The sequence below is a fragment of the Hippoglossus stenolepis genome, chromosome 2 (assembly GCF_022539355.2).
Source record: "Hippoglossus stenolepis isolate QCI-W04-F060 chromosome 2, HSTE1.2, whole genome shotgun sequence".
Lineage (NCBI taxonomy): Eukaryota > Metazoa > Chordata > Actinopteri > Pleuronectiformes > Pleuronectidae > Hippoglossus > Hippoglossus stenolepis.
Genome location: NC_061484.1, coordinates 8942204 through 8960666, shown reverse-complemented (window position 1 = coordinate 8960666; position 18463 = coordinate 8942204). Strand labels below are relative to the sequence as shown.

General features: G+C 41.1%; 3 protein-coding genes across 6 annotated transcripts; all 3 read left to right on the top strand.

Moving 5' to 3' along the window:
- Positions 1–782: 782 nt before the first annotated feature.
- Positions 783–8612, top strand: tmc8 (transmembrane channel-like 8). Of its 2 annotated transcripts, none has more exons than XM_035183843.2 (16): positions 783–1072; positions 2319–2580; positions 3349–3497; positions 3636–3770; positions 3862–3914; positions 4041–4180; positions 4287–4434; positions 5342–5506; positions 5595–5746; positions 5838–5913; positions 6033–6139; positions 6296–6482; positions 6668–6810; positions 6919–7062; positions 7305–7383; positions 7542–8612. In XM_035183843.2, exons 1-16 carry the CDS (start codon positions 1030–1032, stop codon positions 7692–7694), a joined length of 2136 nt encoding a protein of 711 aa, XP_035039734.2. In that variant the 5' UTR covers positions 783–1029; the 3' UTR covers positions 7695–8612. The 2 variants fall into 2 exon arrangements, with proteins under 2 accessions (XP_035039734.2, XP_035039715.2); XM_035183824.2 differs by having other exon boundaries at positions 6024–6139.
- A 107-nt stretch (positions 8613–8719) lies between these two features.
- LOC118125372 (Fc receptor-like protein 5) lies at positions 8720–13136 on the top strand. Of its 2 annotated transcripts, XM_035183855.1 has the most exons (11): positions 8720–8861; positions 8953–8979; positions 9188–9469; positions 9567–9863; positions 11028–11300; positions 11409–11741; positions 11959–12012; positions 12103–12213; positions 12319–12343; positions 12434–12525; positions 12953–13136. In XM_035183855.1, exons 1-10 carry the CDS (start codon positions 8822–8824, stop codon positions 12471–12473), a joined length of 1482 nt encoding a protein of 493 aa, XP_035039746.1. In that variant the 5' UTR covers positions 8720–8821; the 3' UTR covers positions 12474–12525; positions 12953–13136. The 2 variants fall into 2 exon arrangements, with proteins under 2 accessions (XP_035039746.1, XP_035039754.1); XM_035183863.1 differs by lacking the exon at positions 12953–13136 and having other exon boundaries at positions 11963–12012.
- An 810-nt stretch (positions 13137–13946) lies between these two features.
- On the top strand, positions 13947–17482 carry si:dkey-93h22.7 (platelet endothelial cell adhesion molecule). 2 transcript variants are annotated; one of them, XR_007032303.1, is made up of 10 exons: positions 13947–14117; positions 14208–14234; positions 14352–14478; positions 14559–14731; positions 16076–16348; positions 16437–16742; positions 16822–16920; positions 17001–17046; positions 17185–17250; positions 17339–17482. XR_007032303.1 is itself a non-coding variant. In XM_047338239.1 (10 exons), the coding sequence occupies exons 1-10, from the start codon at positions 14039–14041 to the stop codon at positions 17369–17371; spliced, it is 1233 nt and encodes a 410-aa protein (XP_047194195.1). In that variant the 5' UTR covers positions 13951–14038; the 3' UTR covers positions 17372–17482. The 2 variants fall into 2 exon arrangements, 1 of the variants encoding a protein (XP_047194195.1); XM_047338239.1 differs by having other exon boundaries at positions 13951–14117; positions 16997–17046.
- The last annotated feature ends 981 nt before the right edge of the window (positions 17483–18463 follow it).

Sequence of the window (18463 nt, the reverse complement as noted above, 5' to 3'; positions counted from 1 at the left end):
ATTTTCTGCAAATAACTCTGCAGTTGTACTGTAAGTAAAAGTCTGAATGCAGTATTTTTGTTTGTAGTTATGTATTTTTACCTTAAGATTTAACTGAAGTAGCAGAATCTGAATTCTTTATGTACTACTGCATGTCCAGTGTGTGTGCTTGGCCTGAGCGGAAAAATACAAGCAGGTAAAGATAAATTGTATTCTTCTCAACAGTCTCCCCACTTTGAAAAGGAAGGTTTCAGTAGAATTGAAACCAAGCTTGTCAAAGTAGCGCCGAATCACACCCATGCTCATGTTTCTTTGTAAATGGTTCTGACTGGAAACCTCAAATGTCCTTGTGGGGAAGAAAGTGGGTGGAAAGAGCCTCTTTCTGGCATCCTCCTGTACATTAGATTCAAACGCAGTTTCCAAATGATGAAATGCTGTACAAAGTAAACTGTATTTTTTTTATATGACACTGAAGTACACAATGTGGTGGAACAAGGAACAATATTCAAAATATATTCAACGATGTGTGGCTTTGCTCAAAGGTAGAAAAATAATAGCTCTGCCACTGCTGCATCGTCTGTGAAACAGTTAAATTCATCTGATGTGGATTGGATCCAGTCTTGATCCAAACCTCAGCCTCACTTAGTTAAACATGGTCCTCCACATTTTCTCAGTCAATATAATTTCTCAGTTGCATGTGTGGATACTTCTTATCGTGCCGACAGTGGGGCGTTTTTGTCGACATCCTGTAACGTGATTTCCTGTGAACTGTCAAATCAGCCACAGTCTCAGTTAGCCAATGTGTGGACAGATCTAACATCTGCCTCAAAGTGAGCCACACCAACAGGGCTGGAGGAATAACAGACTCCGTGTCAGCTGCTCAGGGTGAGGGTCTTCACATTAGTGAGATGTTGAGGTGGGAGGGCAGACAGCAGGATATTTTGGTGCAGATTGCGGAAGTGAATTTAGAATAAGTTGGGCGGTGATGTGTGTCGAGTTGAAGTGAGAAAAGTGGGTATTTGCTGTTAAAGAGGAAGTTCAGGGAGAAAAATGGAGGAGGACCACTCTGTCAACTTCATGAGACTCTTATCAGGTAACAGAAAACATTATAAACTCACCTCTTTATTTCGAATTTGTATCTTCCTTATTTATAATCCATTCTTAAGTGATCATCTCTGTGTGTTTGGGTGAGAGAGGACATCTTGCTCAACACTGTCCCTGTATTTGTGAATGTGTGTGGGATAAACCAGAGTTAAACAAAAATATATATATCGCACATTTGCATGGAGTTACAGCTAAACGAAGCAAAGAGACACCATCACTTTGTTGTTGTGTGAATTGTATAAGTTGCTGGTCTATGTTTAGTACAGCCACATCTAAAACTACATGCAAACAATGTGGCATGCTGTTTTTTTAATTTAATTTGAGGGGAGACCAGCTGAAGTCCCACAGACAGCTTCCACAATGTGGGACAAGAGGGACGAATGATGCTGAAAACCATCTGTGCTAAATATCAAGACCCTGCTCAGGTCTAATTCATGCAAATAAGGATGTTTATATTCTAGTGTTTTAATTGTGCTCAGATGTTTTGATGACACATCAATCATCAGAAAAGAATGCACTGATCCACGATTTTATCTACTTTTATTTCGATGTCCTGCACCCCAGGGTTCCTCTGCAACACTGTTATAATACATAGAGGAAGCATAAAACCAAAAAGGAAAGCAAGTCGACACATAGTATTGTCTCCATTGGTTAAGTTTATTTGGTATAACTAAATCAAACATACAGCAACTGAAACATCTAGTCAATAAATCAATCTGTCAATTAACAGAAAATAACTGGAATTTGAATGACACTCTAGAATGGATTCAGCCGCCATGGCCCAACAATGGAACCACATTCACTATTCAAATTCACTAGATCCAGATTTTAGTTGGATTTGCACCAAATTTGACACACTCATGAATGTCAGTCCCCTAAATATGCCTGACTTTATTCATCAAGATTCAAGAGATACTCTATGAGAAATCAATGGAAATGTTCAAAAACGTCTGGTTGTGTCAAATATAAGTGAAAGAAATTACTGGATCAGCCTCCTCATCTGGATCCACACCAAAATTGAATGTGTTCTTCCCTGACCTCCTTCCACCAAGTTTTGTGGTGATCTGTCCAGAAATTCTTGTCTGATCCTGTGAACAAACAAACAAACAAATGCAGATGAAAACATAACCTCCTTGGCAGAGGTAATACTTTTAATTACTGTATGTTTCCAGCAGAATGTATGAGTGTCACTGTTTATTTAAGTCAGAAAATCCCTTCTGTCATTCTCACCACAGATGAGAGCACTCACTCAACGCTGTCGGTGGACTCCTGTGAGTACTACCAGACAGAGATATTTGATCAGCTGCCCAGCATCCAGGCTTCACGACCTGGGCCGAGCAGACAGGATTCTTTGGAAGCCTGCGAGGCCTACCAGGGCAGCACAGAGCCGAGGGAGAGGCTCCGCAATGGCCACCTGTCCAGAGGATCCAGAGACAAGGTGTCAATGCAGCCACTTCGGAACCTGCCCATGTGTATTCAGGCGAAGCGACAAGCCAGGTGGGAGAGCTTTTTATATCCTCCTCCCGCCTGCTTCTTCTCAATCTTATTTTAAGTGGAAAAGTTGGTCACATCTGCTTACTGCATATGCTTTCCTTGGTTAAATTAAACAAGAGTCCCTAATCAGTTCATTCATTATACTACAATATTCTATCATGTGTGTCTGCAACAAACAATTGTTTGCAATCTTTTTGGCCTGTGCATCAATAAAATACATTTTTGAATTCAAGTGAAAGGCTGCAAATGTAAATGCTTGGTGGCCAATTCAGTTATACTTCCCTCTCATATCATTGTATTTCAATACATAGGGCCTAAATGTAGAGTAATTCACATGCAAAAGAAAATCGATATGTCCTCTCGATTTAGTTCAACTCAATTTTGAATTTATTTTTCCTAAAGCAGACTCACACTCTGTCATCATATTTGTATTGATGAATTCAAAGGGTATCCCACTGATTAATAATGGGATTTTAAAAGATTTGGAAAACAGATAAGAAAAGAAGAATGATCAAAATGTACAGTCAAGGCCAAAATGCACAGATTTATTATTCCGAGTAAGGATCTAGCTTAAAAACACAACAATTCCCATAAAGCATCTGTCATTACACTGGTAAACACATGGGTCTTTCACACCTCTACAACGTAATGTATTTTAATACTAGAATCAGTGAGGTGTACCTCTAAACCTTTTGTTTTGATTCGGCTAGGTGGTCCGAGATGTTAAGATGTGGGGAATTAATGGTATATAATGTCTATGCTGTTGATTAGGGTCAGGAGGAAGATGCAAATCAGCAACATTGGTTTTTGGGAGTCCTGGAGGCGGAGCCAGAGCATCAACAGGAAGAAGGTGTGGGTGCAGATGGGAGGAGCTCTGTCTGGCCTGTTGCCATGGCAGCCAACTCTTCGTTCCATTGAAGGTGAGGAAGGCCTGTGGTCTATGGGCTTGTATCGACATCTCACAGTAGCTAGTGTGTTGTAATATAGAAACCAAATCATCTCACCATGCACTTTGATGTTATTGCAGAATTAAATTCTGAGTGTTGATGTGTTCCCAGGCAGGTTTGGAGTTGGCGTGAAGGCCTACTTTGTTTTCCTCAGATACTTGATTTACTTGAACATACTTCACTGTGCTCTTATCGGGGGATTTATTCTTGGGCCTTCAACGTTTTATGGCAGAGGCAACAGCAGTGGTGAGTCACATGTAATGTCAGATCACAGCAAATCTTACACAACACGATACAGACTTCCCAAAATACACTGATGATTGTTTGTGTTTTACAGAACCTTTGAAGTTCGGAGGCGATGATTCCGTTTTAGATTTCTTCCAGGGATCGGTAAGAGTGTGTGTGCATTTGTTCGTGTGTTTGTGTGTCAATATATATATATATATATATATACAGTATATGGGTGTGTGTATACTTGTGTGTGTCCTATTCATCTTTCTCCTCTCCTCTTTTCAGGGCTTCGTGGATCGTTCTCCGGTCTTCTTTGCTTTTTATACCCGTGGATCCCTGAATTTTCCGTGCTTGAATACACCCCTGCTTTACTTTGCTGGGATCCTCACCATCCTCTTCCTCAGTCTCATCATGGTGGTCCGCAGGTCAGTCGACTGTGACAACACGGCAAAGAAAAACCGTCAGTTGTTATTTTCCTTGCATCTTACAAGCAGTTGGTTGATGTGTCACCCCTGCATATCTCTCTAATAGAACAACAGTTGGCTTCAAGCACAGGTGGATGCTCGGGAGGCGTTACAGTACGATTGTGAGCTATAAGGTCTTCTGTGGTTGGCCCTTCACCATCCAGCACCCCGATGCAGCGACTCTCAAACGCAGCTTCATCAGGAACGATCTCAAGGTGCCTGGACGGACGTGGAGTGCCTGCACACATGATGTCATCTCTTCATATATTGTGCTCTTTGACCAGATACTATGTAAAAAAACGTTCATACCTACCCAGGCTGTAATATCTGAAACACTGCTCAGTACAACTCAATACTATTCAACACAAAGCTCAGCATTCACAATTACCATTACGTTGAACCAACGACTCTAAACCAGGTTTCAACAAAATCTGAAGTTGTATAAATGAAGGGCTGCTGTATCTGATGTTTTTTAATGAAGGGTATCAAATAAACCGGCAACAGAGTCTAAACCTTCATGAATAAAAATCAGACCTGGATGAACATACACAACTCAAACTATTGTAACTATTGTAACTGTTTAAGATGATTATGACTGTGGTCAAATACAAGTTATTCATGTTAAAATTGTTGCTAACAAATGAGGCTGGTAGATTTGAGGTTTTCCAGCGACCTCGCATCCGCCTTCATGTATACGTACACATGTGCATGCTTCATTGAGAGAAATGGTCAATGAGGTAAATGACACTTAAAACGTTCACCTCCATGAAGGAAAGCAGTAATATTGTCTGAGGGAGATGTGCTAAATAAAGTTATTATTATTTTAGATGGGGACTTCTAGTGTGTCCTAGTATGTTTGGTTTAAATTTAGGAATAAGTGGCTATAATAATAATAATAACAATAATAATAACTTTATTCTTATGGCAATTCTTATAACATAAAAACACAGTCATAATAGAATAATATTTAAAATGTTCCTAAATTAAATGATCTAAAGGTAAGTTGTGCACAGTTATTATAATATTATTCTTGTTTACTGCAATTGTGATATTAAGGTGTGTCTTTGTGTTGAAACAGTCAAACTTTGGTTTATAAAAGTCTCTGTGTCTGTGTGTCCTCAGCTCTTCCTGGAGGAGCAGAGCTTCTCCCTGCGAGTGGCTCAGAGGACTTTTGGACAAAGGATCCGTCTCTACCTGCTCAGGTTCTTCTTGAACATGGTCGTTCTGTCTCTGCTGGGTGCAGCCTTCTACCTCATCTTCTATGCCATAACGAAATCACTGTCTGCGGTAAGACCTTAACACTCAATACGACTGGATCTGTCGCTGCATGTCCTGGATTGGGTGAACAGCTGTCTGATTCATGTGTGTTTCTCAGAGGCGGCACAACTGGTTGCCCAGTCTGTTCCTCCAGTATCTTCCTCCCATCACCATCACCTTTGTCAACCTGCTCCTCCCCCACATCTTCCGTAAGATCTCATCTTTTGAAGATTACTCTTTCACCACGCAGGTTAACGCCACACTTGTGAGGTAAGCACAGAGATGCAAACACATGAAAACCTATTGCATACACAGACACAGACACATGCACCTGCATAGATTCACACTGTCTTCTCTTCAGGAGCATCTTCTTGAAGCTGGCCTCACTGGGGATCTACTTATATTACTCTTTCAACGCCACAACAGAGCGTCAGCAGGTAAGTTGAGAGATTTTCAAAGTCCTCCTGATGGCGCTGTAATGAGGCATAATTAAAGTAATGCTATCTACACTTCATGATTATGTGTGTTTCATTTGTGTTTTTTGCAGCAGCAGCAGCAGCATCCGTGCAGGGAGAACCAGTTTGGCAGAGAGATGTACAAGCTGTGTATTTTCAATTTCCTCGCCACCTTCTGCAACACCTTTCTGTTTAGCTACCCCAGGAAGTGGGTTTGCTCAAATCAGCAATCTCTCTCTGTCTATGTCTGTTGTTTGAATGGAAATGCATGCGAAGTGTTTCTTTAACTTGAATTCACATCAGGCCTGGGATGATTCTTCCCCCGCTGGGCTCATGAAGCTTATATCTTCCCTCTGTTTGACAGTTTGTTGCATGAGAAGTACCCCACATCCTTGCTGGCCCGGTTGTTGGGGAAACAACTCTTCTTGATCCCTTTCAATGTGTTGGATCTGGTGTACAGTCAGACTGTGTCCTGGGTGGGCATCTACTACTGCCCTCTGCTGCCTCTGATAGGAACTGTCACACTGGTGGCCACGTTCTACATCAAAAAGGTCTGGAACAGAACAGTTACACTACACATGAGCTGTTCAGTTAAATATATATATACATATATATATATATATATACATATCACGCTGTGTCCATATCTCTATTTGTCCTAATTTAAGGTCCGTTGCTCTGCTGTGTTGTATTTGTCCAGTGATGTCCATGTGTCTCTTTCTAACTCTGTCTCCAGTTCACAGTGTTGCGATGCTGTGTTGCCGAGCACCGCATGTTTCGAGCCTCCACGTCCTCGGTTTTATTCCACTTCATGTTGCTGCTCGGTCTCATCATGGCTGCATCCGCAGTGGGCTTCAACCTCTACCGACAAGACAATGCGTACTGTTCCTACTGCAACTCTGATATCTTGCATTTTGACAGTTATTGTTAGAGAGAACATAAGATTTATTTCTGTTTCTCTGTTACACATTACTGTTTCCTCTCCAGGTCCTCCTGTGGTCCATCTGGAAATGGAGAAACAGTGTTTAATGTGACAGGAGTTTGTGTGAATAGTCTGCCCAGCCTGGCACAGAGCACTCTCCGCTACCTGGCCTCTGAGGCCTTCGCCCTGCCACTCATACTCGCTGAAATGTAAGTGTGGAAGCTAAACTCCAGCTCTGTATTTGCAGTTTCATGAATTTTCCCAGATACATTCTTTTTCAAAAGTACATTTTACTGTGACGCTGTTTCAGCCTTAGGGTGAAGGAACAACAGTAGAAGCACCGTGTGTTCAGTATCATGTGGTGATCATCAATGAGTAGAAGCAGTGTTGAATGTAGATGTGCAGTACTTTACTCTTTGAATGTAACATGAAACACATTGTGTTCCCTCAGTATAATCTTAACGTCCTATGTGTCACGGGGTCGAGCCAATCAGAAGGCCATCGAGAGACTGAAAGACATGCTGGTCATGGTAAGACACATGTCACCAAACAACTTACATACCTTGAAATTAGACACAGAATGAAAATAGGACATATTTTAGTCACACAGCATAATTAATTTGGGGTCAATATTTATGTTGAGCTTCTCTACTGTGCGTGTGTAAATGTGTACGTGTCTCCCTCACAGAGTAGCTCAGATAAGCGTTTCCTGGTGAAACAGCACACCACAGTGCTCAGACGTCAGAGGGACAACCGCAGAGTGGGTTCCGCCAGCGCCATCGGAGAGGACGCCGCCCCCAGTCGCAGGAGAGACCCCCCCATCGCCTCACATAGAAGCTGATTCAAGGGCTAAAGTTGTCAGGCCTTTCTGTCCACAGACTCCCATTAAAAAAATTCCCTCTTCCAACCACAGACTGGAGCTGCCTGTATATAAAAAGTAAAAAAACTCATGAAGTCTTACTTTTATAGTGATATTATTTACAAATATAAGAAGTGTAGTAATTATATTTTCCTGCAAATGCCACAGTTGTCTTTTGAATGAATGCTCAATTTAACTGCAGTATGTACGTGAATTTTTATACTTTTGTCATTGTGGTTGTGTGTTAAAGGGATAGTTCACCCAAAATGAAAATACACTCATTATCTTCTCACCACTGTGCTGATGGAGAGGTGGGGTTAGGGTCAAATACAATAAAAGTAACTGGTGACCACTTCCTCCCAAGGAGGATAACAGAGGACATTTAGGCTAAAAACATGGTTTCGGCTGCAAAGCTGTTTACCCCTGAAACTCCAAAAGTGTTAAGTGGACTCAAACACTTCACCCACCCCTCCATCGGCATAGTGGTGAGTAAATAACGAGTGAATTTTCATTTTTGGGTGAACTATCCCTTCAAGCTTGTTTTATACAATTTATATACTGGGTATGTTTTTCAGTGTAAATGTATGAAGACCTAATATAAAGAACTGCGATTATAATCCTAATTGCTGTAGTTTTAAGTTTTTTTTGTTTACTGGCTTTTACTTGAAATAGTTTATCAGTATGCCCCCGTTGTTGTTGTTGTTGTTGCTTTTTTCCTCCTCTTTTGCTGTCTCTGTAATTTAACTTGATGTCATTGTAATTTAGGGTTGTCCCTCAATCTTTTCTTGAGTATAAACAAAGGTTGTAAAATTGTAAAATGTTCTTAAGTGTCACTTTGTGTGAATGTTTTTCAGATACAATGCTCATTAAAACCTGTGTGGTTTGTGCTTTCCAAAAAAACGACTATTTGTGTTGTTGTTATTGTGCATCGCACAGATCATTAAAATGATGCCAAATACGCGGCCTAATATGTTATCTATTAGCAACACATGTGTAACACCCCTAACCCTGACACACACACGCAAACACACACAGAGTCACGCATGCAGATACACTTATACACAACCAAGCTAGAGAAACCATGTCAAAGATAAATACTCAGCAGTGTTATGAAGAATCTACAGACTCTTTATTTGTTGCCTCTTTTGGGTAAGTTTTATTTAAAATTACAACAAAAATAAATAATTTAATATTAATATTCTAATATTATTACTGCAACATGTTGTTGATTTTGTTTCAGCTCTGGCAAGTTTGTTCATCAAGATAAGTAAGTGCTTGAGATATTGAGCTCAGTTTTCTGAGATCTTTTATTTGTCTTTATGTACAATAACCATAGTGGTTCAGAAGCTTGGTAATTGTAGGTCTAATAAAAATGCTTCAGTGACTTTACTTGTCATTTATTTTATTAAAATGTGTTACAGGTATTTCAGAGGTCTATAGCCAAACTATTTCTACTACTTCATATCTTTCTTTAGGTGGATCAGTTTCTCCTCGCCCAGTTCTGACCGGCCCTCACATGGCCTACCTCAACTCGAGGGTGGCTTTCCGATGTACTGCACCTGACTCCTCTCCACCAGTCACCTACCAGCTGATGAGAGATGGTGGTATCCCAATCGCCACAGGCATCGATCTCCAAGGAGACCAATCTGCACCATTCTTCCTGAAGGTCGCTGCAACATCAGAGGGGTCGTACCACTGCAAGGCAACGAATGAAGGAGGCACAGGAGTCAGCAACATCATCACGCTGAGTGTTGTCAGTGAGTACCACACATTCGTTGTTAGAAAGAAGAAATATTCCCAAATGTAACTTCTTCCTTTCCTCCCTAACCATCTGCCATTCCCTCTCATCTATAGTTCCAGCATCAAATACCAGAGTGACCGCTGAACCTTTCCCCCCAGTCGCATACGAGGGGTCACGCATCATCCTAAAATGCAACGTCACAAGGGGCTCCCACCTGTCCTACACCTGGTTTTTCAACAGGAAGGCACTAACATCTTCTACCTCTCCTCTTTTCCACCTCACTGGTAATGAGCTGGTGATGGAGCAGGCCACTCCAGAGCATGCTGGGCACTACTCCTGCAGGGCCTGGTCCATGGTTCAGGACAACACAAGGTTTTCAAGCAGCACCGAGGTCAAGGTGACAGTCAAAGGTACATATCTACAGAAATATTAAGGTAACAGAGGATATAGACGACTTAGTACTGGGTGGAAGGATGGGGTCTGGGCCTGGGACGATTCTGAATTTTTTTCTTTTCTTATTATATGCAATAAAATCTCTATTTTCCACTGTTTAGGAAAAGGTTTTATGACAAAAAATGATTATGTTCTGCCTTGGCGGAGGTATGAGCTCTTCTGAGGGTCATTCTGGTTCATGGTAGTTTTTAACCATGTTGGTCGATGGTCATTACAATTATTAATTTGAACTTAATTTTAATTTGCTTTATGACCAAATAGCTCCAACATTCCCATCAGCCTCGATTGAGCTTCGTGATTAGCACTGATGGCAAACAGAAGTATGCCAACATGCTGAACCCAAATGTGATAATGGTTAAGACTGTATTAGCATGTTAGCATTGTCACTGTAGTTTAAATGGAAACACAACTGTCTTAACCATGCAGCCACAACAAAGGGCAGAGTTTTATTACCACATGGAGCCTTTAGACCAAAGTTATTGCATAACTTCTTTTTGAAAATACACTTTGTGGCCATAACTATATGGACAATTGAGAATCATCTTTTTTCCAAAATCATGTGGATTCAAAATACTGCCAAAGTATGGCTCACTTTTCAAGGGAGGACTTCTGTAAAAAAGTGTTGAACCTGGCTGCAGGAATGTATTTCCCATTCAGGACTGAAGTTGGGTGAAACTGTCTCCCTCACAGTCCAGTTCATCCCAAAGGAGTTGTATGGAGTTGAGGTCAAGGCCCAGTGCAGCCAGTTACCACACCATACTAAAGAAAAAACTTTTCTTCATGGACCTGGATTCATGAGAGCAATGCCATGATGAAACAGGAAAGGAACCTCTGTTATAGTCTAAAATATCTGTAGCATTAAGAGAAAGCTTCATTGGATATAAAGCGTTGCCCAAACTATGATAAACAACATGTAAATAATAAGTATTCAATCGCTGTCCACATACTTTTGGCCATACAGTCATGATTAAAAGTTATTTTTTGGTAGTTTTTCCTGACTCTTGTTGAGGGTTAAGAACAGAGGATGTCACACCTTGTTAAAGCCCTATGAGACAAATTGTGATTTGTGAATATGGGCTATACAAATAAAATTTGATTGATTGTCGTTTTGCCTCCACCAGCTTATGTATCAAAGCCAAACATCTCCTTCTCCATCTTCAAAGAGGGAGACGGTTACCAAGGCAACATAACCTGCTGGTCAACCAGAGGGAGCCATCCGGTCAACTTTTCTCTCTCAGTAGATGACAAAGAGGTGGGATCCCTCACAGCGAACGAATCCCTCACTGTCTGGTTCCTTGTTGCCATGGTACCCGGGATGGACATGGGCGTGGCGCGATGCTGGGTGAAAACTGAGATGCAGGAGTTGATGAGTGAACCTGTGTCTCTGGAAGTGGGTATGAGCTATACAGACATGTGAAGGAGATGTGTGATGTGTCTGTCATTCCCTTCCTCTAATTTCCCTCCTCCTCATGAATGTTCTTCTCTCCTCCACGTTCGTTCAGTCCCAGTTGGAGGCGACGTGACAGCGGAGGTGGAATATCTCTACAGAGCCGACTCCAAGCCTTCCGCCGCCAGGCTGAGGTGTGTGGTCAGCAGAGGAACCTTTCCTCAAATCTCCTGGCTCTTGAATAACTCTGTCCTTCCCTCTGAGACAAATCTGGACGTCCAGTCTCAGGATGACCTGACTCACGTTGCCCTCGCCAACCGTAGACAGACACTCGTCCTCACTAAGCTCACCTCAGAGGAGTCTGGGTATTACCGCTGCAGGGTCAGGAACAGCTATGATGACTCCGGGCCCTGGGTGGAGAGTGGAGATGTGCTGGTCCGAGTCACAGGTAAGAAGATCATAACTCAAATGAAAGTAATAAGACTGTAGTGTAACATACCACACACACGAGGGAAGCATCGGTTTTCTCATCTAGCTCTTGACAAGATGGCAAAATAGGATATAACCCCAAATGTCAAACTATTCCTATAATGCATGTCTTTTCATAAATGCCTTCTGTGTGGGGGGCCTCTGCACTCTATCATATATTTTTTACTTTCAATCAGACAGGATCCTTAACTCCATGCCTCCAGCAACATCTTCCACTGAAACAGCACCAAGTAAACAGCACATGTTGTATATTTAAATGACTCCCATGCTGACACCACAGTACGTCATGGCTCACTGTTCATGTCCCTTCTCCTTCACAGAGGCTTTCATGAACCCGACAGAGATCATCACCATAGCGTTCTGCTGCTTCCTTTTGCTCATGTTGGCAGTTGGTGTGGCCTGTGTTTACAGGATGTTTGACCACAACCAAGGTGTGTGTGTGTATGTGTGAAGGATACATTCTCTATACACCATTTTCACTATATAATTCACTATTTAAAATATCCCTATATCTCCACCTCTGACTTCTTTTTCAGCTCATGCCCACATTGCTGCGACCAAGTAAGCTTTATCCCAATGGACCTTAGAAAGTTTACCGTTTCTGTGATTAAAACCAACCCGATAAACCATGTTTGTACCTTCTCATGTCAGTTCAGATCCACTTCCTCTGACTGCACCCTCGTCCCAGTAGGGAGACAAGCAGGTCGGGATCTCCTCTGCAGACTGACTGTGTCCTGAGTCAGGTATACAGGCTGTCACGACAGCACATAAACACAATGATTTTAAATCAGTGAACTGACTCTTCTCAACAGGTCTAAGAAATTCACACTAAAGTGAAGATTTTGAAGTTATTTTATGTGTTTGGTTTTCATATACTGAAACATTTTAATTTAATTGAGAGAACATTTAACATTTAAACAGTTAAACATTTCTGACTATTTATCCCAATCGACTATTCTCCTGATTTTGTATATATGGACCCATGAAATAAAGCATTATTCAATTAAGACGTTTTAAGAGCACCACAATTTTTTTATTTTTTTAGCTTTTAATGGAGCAATTCTTTCAATCCTCTCCCTCAGGAGCATTAAGATAAAAACAACTTTGTGTTATGACAAACAGACCAGGTACTAATATAATGATATAATTATTTGTGTCTCCCTGTTTCAGACCATAGAGATCACAGTATGACACAGCATGAAGATCCCGCACCTCTCAAATCATCACATCCATCACTTCATGCAAATATTTCATTTGAATATTGCAACTTGTTCTTTACTGCATTTGATACTTTTCCCGACCTGTAAAGTTACTTATAAGAGACTGGTATTCCAATAAAAGGTTTACTTCTAAATGTTGTTGTGTTTTTATGAAACCAGTGAAACAAAATGAATGCTTGACTACATCACTTCAAAATGAGTCAGGCTTAATATTCACATTTTTATGCATCTGCACCGGCGACAGCCAGCGGCATGAGGCATTATGTTTTTGGGTTGTGTGTCTCATTCTTGTGAACATCATATCTCAAGATAGCCTTGAGGGAAATATTTCAAATTTGATACAATTGCTCATTTGGACTCAACGATGAACTGATTAGATTTTGTTGATCAAAGGTCAGAGGTCACGTGACATCATGTTCTTGTGAACGTGATGTTTCAGATACACACATAATGAATTTCATTACATCTGGCCCAAACATTCTCTTGGACTCAAGGATGACCTGACATCAAAGATCAAGGTCACTGCGACCTCAGAAAACTATTTTTTGCCCCGTGAACACATCTTCTGAACGCCTCAAGAGATTCCTCTCAAATTTGGCACAAAAGTTCACTTCAAAGGTCAAAGGTCACAGTGGCCTCACAAACATGTTTTGGCCTCTTGCACATGATATCCCAAGTCTGTCTTTGAGGACCTTCAAACAGTTATCATTTGGCCTCATAGATGAACTGATGAAATTTCAGTGACTAAAGGTCAAAGGTCACTGTCGGTCTGACCTCATATGAACCTGGGAAAAAGTGCATCTAGACTGTAACTGCCTTGGTTGGCGGACACATTCAATCGCAATGCCGTGTTTCTAGTTCAAAATAGAACAGTTTAACAGTTAAGACATGAGAGGAGGGAGGGGTAGTGTATTGCTATCAGTTATTCGCACATGTTTCTAAGTGTGTGTGTGTGTGTGTGCGTGTGTTTATCCACGGTGCGTAAACCCTCGGTTAAAAACTGGAAAAACCTGATGCACTACAGTGTAGCAAAATCATGTTGGAAGTCAGTAGTTGTATGAAAGTCAGTCATTTTTCTTTGAGAATGTTTGCTTCCCTCCTCGTGGTCACGCTGGGTGAGCTAACACAAACCACACAACAGTACGCAATACAGTATCTCAGTTTGAGACTTTAGCATTTTCTTTATTTCTTCTTCCTCTCTGCAGGGTTATGCTACTGCAGAACGGACAGCAGTAAGTTAGTTTTATGGATTCTGTGTGCACAGTCAATTAATAGAAAATATGAGTTTAGAACCCTATAAAGCATTTGAGTGTTTGTGAAATTTTGATTTGTTTATTTGTTTTTAATAGATCAGACATTTCTGGGGATTCCACAGCTGTTTGGCCCTTCAGAGGCTTTGCTGGGAGAAATTGTAGTATTCAAATGTGTAATGCCAAACCACCCAAAGAATGAATCTGTCCTGCTGCAGTTATACAAGTGAGTAATAATACTGTATTCCAAAATGAACCACTGTATTAAAATTAATATAAAACCCTTTTACTATTGACCTCTTCTAGCAAGGATAATGACAAGCGGTTGGGTGAGTCTACCTCCCTGTCTGGGGAAGCTGGAACCTTCACCCTGCTCATCAAACTGTCCCATGAGGGCAACCTGGAGTGTTTGGCCAGAGCACAGAACAACTCTCACACCATGCCCACTGTCAGCAGAACACACCGCCTGAGGGTGGTTGGTGAGTCTATTTGTTACCTGAGATCACTGTGCACATTAAGGTGTGTCAACACTCAACACAGTGAGAAACACATTTCTCAAAAAGAGTAGTGGGATGTAACAAGTTACTGTACTTCAGTACATTTTTCATGTATGTTTACTTTACATAAGTAGATTTATTTTTGGTTACTGTTCACTTTAACTCCACTACACATATCAGAAAATATCTGTACTGTACACTGTACACTGCATTACATTACATGTTCACATGTATCACTGGTGAAGAAAAACAAATGAAATTGATTCAGACACTACGATGGTTTTCAGTTGCATCATCTGCACCATTATTTTAAAAATTATATTTGATAGTCTGTATTATTGTTGTATTAAAATATACAGTAATGATGTAGTGAATGTTGCATTAGGGAATAGGCTAAGCTAAAAAAGTAGAAGTTATTTTAATACTTTAAAAAAACGTCATATATATCTATAAATACATATACATATATACATATTTAAACGTATAGCCTAAAAATATAGAAAAATATAAGCATGTAAATAGAGACAATAAATATTGTAACAACAGCAAAAGCAGCATTAATGCAACAATAATAACGTAAAATGTAAAATTTAACATTAATATGATTTAACATAACATTAACATAAATAACTATACACAGAGAAAATAATCATTTGACTTAAGCCAAATGTTTGTCTATCTCCTCCAGCACTGCTCAAAAGGCATGTTGATACAAGGTGTAAGGTGAAAACTGTACAGCTGAGGCATATTATTAGTATTATTTGGAGTGGAAATTTTGACCTGAAAATGGCAGCAGATGACAGTTACGATATCGGTCAACACAGTTTTTAAAATAACTATTAGAGTTGATTTGAAATAAGAGCTTGATCTCATTGTGCTGCTGTGCTTGTCCTGCAGAGGGAGTGAAGGAGGCACAGATTTTTGTTGGTTCAGGTCAAGTAGAGTTGTCGAAGGACGAGAATCTGGAGCTGCTCTGTGAAATTACTGCAATTTTTTTCACAAAGATGTTTTTTGTTATTTTAGGTAGTTCTAATAACACTGATGTTTGTTAAAATGCAAATTTTTTCAAGCAAGTTTGGTTTAAATAAATGATTTGATGCAATCTGCATTTTACTGAAATAATAATAATCGGTGTCTTCCTCAGAACCACTTCAGAAAACATCGGCTATTACACATGCATGGCTACCAACTACTACAACCAAACAGTCTTCTCAACCTCCACAAGTCCTGATGTTGAAATCACAGTCGATCTACTATTTAGCTTTATACCGTATAACTATAGAGACTATGAAGAAGAAAACATCCTCTCACGTCCTGCTCCCTCAGATGTGGTGTCAGCCCCTGATATCTCCTTCACTGTGCTGAAGGAGGATTCCTACAACTACTCTGCTGTGGTCACATGTGAGTCGACGATTGGGACCCTGCCTGTCACCTTTTCACTCTACAACAGGACAGAGCTGGTTGCCAATGTGACGAGTGATAACAGGAGGGCCATATTTAAGTTACCACTTGTCTTGGATCAGTACTCGGGAGAGCTCCAGTGCAACGCGGACAACGGAGCCCAGGTTGCTCACAGTCAGTGGCTGCCCTTGGAAGTTGGTATGATGGCATTGTTTGAAATCGCAGACATGAAGCTATGATACAGATGACTTTTTAGTAATTATCAAATCTATGATGTGTCCTTCAGTCTCAGTTGGCGGGCCTGTGACCATGCACTACGACTCCGACATTGGAGAAAACTTTGCTGTGATTGGCCTGAGGTTGTACTGCAAGGTGGCAAAGGGATCTCATCCACGTTACCAGTGGTTCCTCAACAAAACCCTTCTCCATGACAAAGGAAGTTTCTACTACGTGGTCGACCAGCCGCCAGAACAGTCAATACTCCTGCTGTCTGTGGGGAGGAGCAGCGCTGGGACGTATCACTGCCAAGTGTCTGACAGCTTTGACAACACTACTGCAATAAGCAGTTGGGAGCAATATTTGGATAAAGAAGGTACAGTTGATTCATTAATGTAAAACATCTTTGTCACCAGTGATTACTGCGTTAATTCTTCTTCTTCCTGCTCCTCCAGTGCTGAACCGTCCCCCTGTCTATGTAGTGGCAGTTGTCTTTGGTTGTTTCACAGCTTTGATTCTCCTGGTGTCCGTCTGTTGTATTGGAGTGGTGTACAGTAAGATCACAGATTTCTCCAACATTTTAGAGTTCTGTTTTTTTCTGGTGTTGATCCTTCTCATTTGCTTCTGGAGATAGGGGTCTGGAGATGGAGAGAAGGGTAGTTGCCTACGAAGGCGAGCTGGTTCGTCACTCTTTTTGTATCTGCATCATTCAAAGCTTCAACCATTCATTTACTCCCACAAGAGCAATTTTCACAGCATAGTGTTCTATTTCCGTTGTGTTTTATGTTTTAAACCATGACAGTGCTCTCTTCTCTTAGGATCTGCGTGAGTACGGTGAGGATGCAGGTGTGGTGAGATCAGCCAGAGGGGGTGAATTTGATCAGGTGAGACCAGATTAACCAATGAAATCCATCAGCCAGTCATGTCAGTTACATAAACAAATCAAAGTCTCATGTCTCCTGCACTCTTCAGACATCTGAGGCCTCTGCAGATGAATGGCCCTAAATTGCAGAACAGAAGAAGACGTTGGAGGATGAAACGTTTGAGGCGCCCTGAGGACTTGTCATTTGCTCCATATAATCACACTGCTGTGGTTAAATAAACCCCTGCTCGTGATGCTTCATGTCTGCTCAATGTACCAACATTTATATTGTTTATCTTTAAACAAGGGCAACGCGGGGGTTAGCACTGTTGCCTCACAGTGAGAAGGTTTCCGGGTTTAAAATTCCCGAACGTCGTCTTTCTGTGTGGAGTTTACATGTTTACCACACATTCACCAACAGTCCAAAACATAGGTAGGTAGATTTGGGTTAGGTTGGGACCCATTTATTGACATCACAACACTGTTAACGTTGCTAATCCTCATTATTGTATTCACCTTCACACAGGTAAGAAGCAGTCTGTACTTCAGTTAATCACAGTCCAGTTTCCATTAGCAATTTCAGTTTAACACAATGTAACCACACGCCACATACTCCACACTTGAGCTTAGCTATATGCACTTCCTTTGGCAATGTTCTGTTAATACATATGGTCACCAGAGTACTGCTCAAAAATGAAATCAAACGAACAAAAACTATATGATGGCTCCAACAGTGAGTGTGATTGCTTGTTTGTCTCCACATGTTTGCCTTATGATGGACGGAAACTGGCTCCGCCAAATGATCTCTCCCCTCATCTGCCCCCCTCCTTCCCAACCACCTCTCCTCTCTCCCCCACTTCCGCCAACCGGTCGAGGCACATGGTCACCCACATGAGTCTTGTTATGTTGAAGATTCCTTCCTGTTAAAGGGATAGTTCCCCCCCAAAATTAAAATTCATTCATTATCTACTCACCACTATGCCGATGGAGGGGTGGGTGATGTGTTTGAGTCTACAAAACACTTTTGGAGTTTCAGGGGTAAACAGCTTTGCAGCCGAACCCATGTTTGGATGACACCACAGGAGCAGTATGGAGGCATTTTATTTATTTTTTTCTGTTCTTTTTTTGCGTTTAAAGAAGTGGTCACCATTTACTTCAATTGTATTGGGTTTGGCTGCTGACAGTGCTTGCTCTTTGTGTGAACTGTTGGGTTTCTTTAATATTGTATAGTCTCA

Coding starts and splice junctions, on each gene's coding strand:
- tmc8 (XM_035183824.2), top strand. CDS start 1,030: ATGGAGGAGGACCACTCTGTCAACTTCATGAGACTCTTATCAG. Junction 4,181..4,286: donor CTCATCATGGTGGTCCGCAG/GTCAGTCGACTG, acceptor TCTCTCTAATAG/AACAACAGTTGGCTTCAAGC. Junction 7,384..7,541: donor TGAAAGACATGCTGGTCATG/GTAAGACACATG, acceptor TCTCCCTCACAG/AGTAGCTCAGATAAGCGTTT.
- LOC118125372 (XM_035183855.1), top strand. CDS start 8,822: ATGAAGAATCTACAGACTCTTTATTTGTTGCCTCTTTTGG. Junction 11,742..11,958: donor TGTGCTGGTCCGAGTCACAG/GTAAGAAGATCA, acceptor ACTTTCAATCAG/ACAGGATCCTTAACTCCATG. Junction 12,214..12,318: donor GATGTTTGACCACAACCAAG/GTGTGTGTGTGT, acceptor CTTCTTTTTCAG/CTCATGCCCACATTGCTGCG.
- si:dkey-93h22.7 (XM_047338239.1), top strand. CDS start 14,039: ATGTTGGAAGTCAGTAGTTGTATGAAAGTCAGTCATTTTTCTTTGAGA. Junction 14,118..14,207: donor CCTCCTCGTGGTCACGCTGG/GTGAGCTAACAC, acceptor TCCTCTCTGCAG/GGTTATGCTACTGCAGAACG. Junction 14,479..14,558: donor GTCCTGCTGCAGTTATACAA/GTGAGTAATAAT, acceptor GACCTCTTCTAG/CAAGGATAATGACAAGCGGT.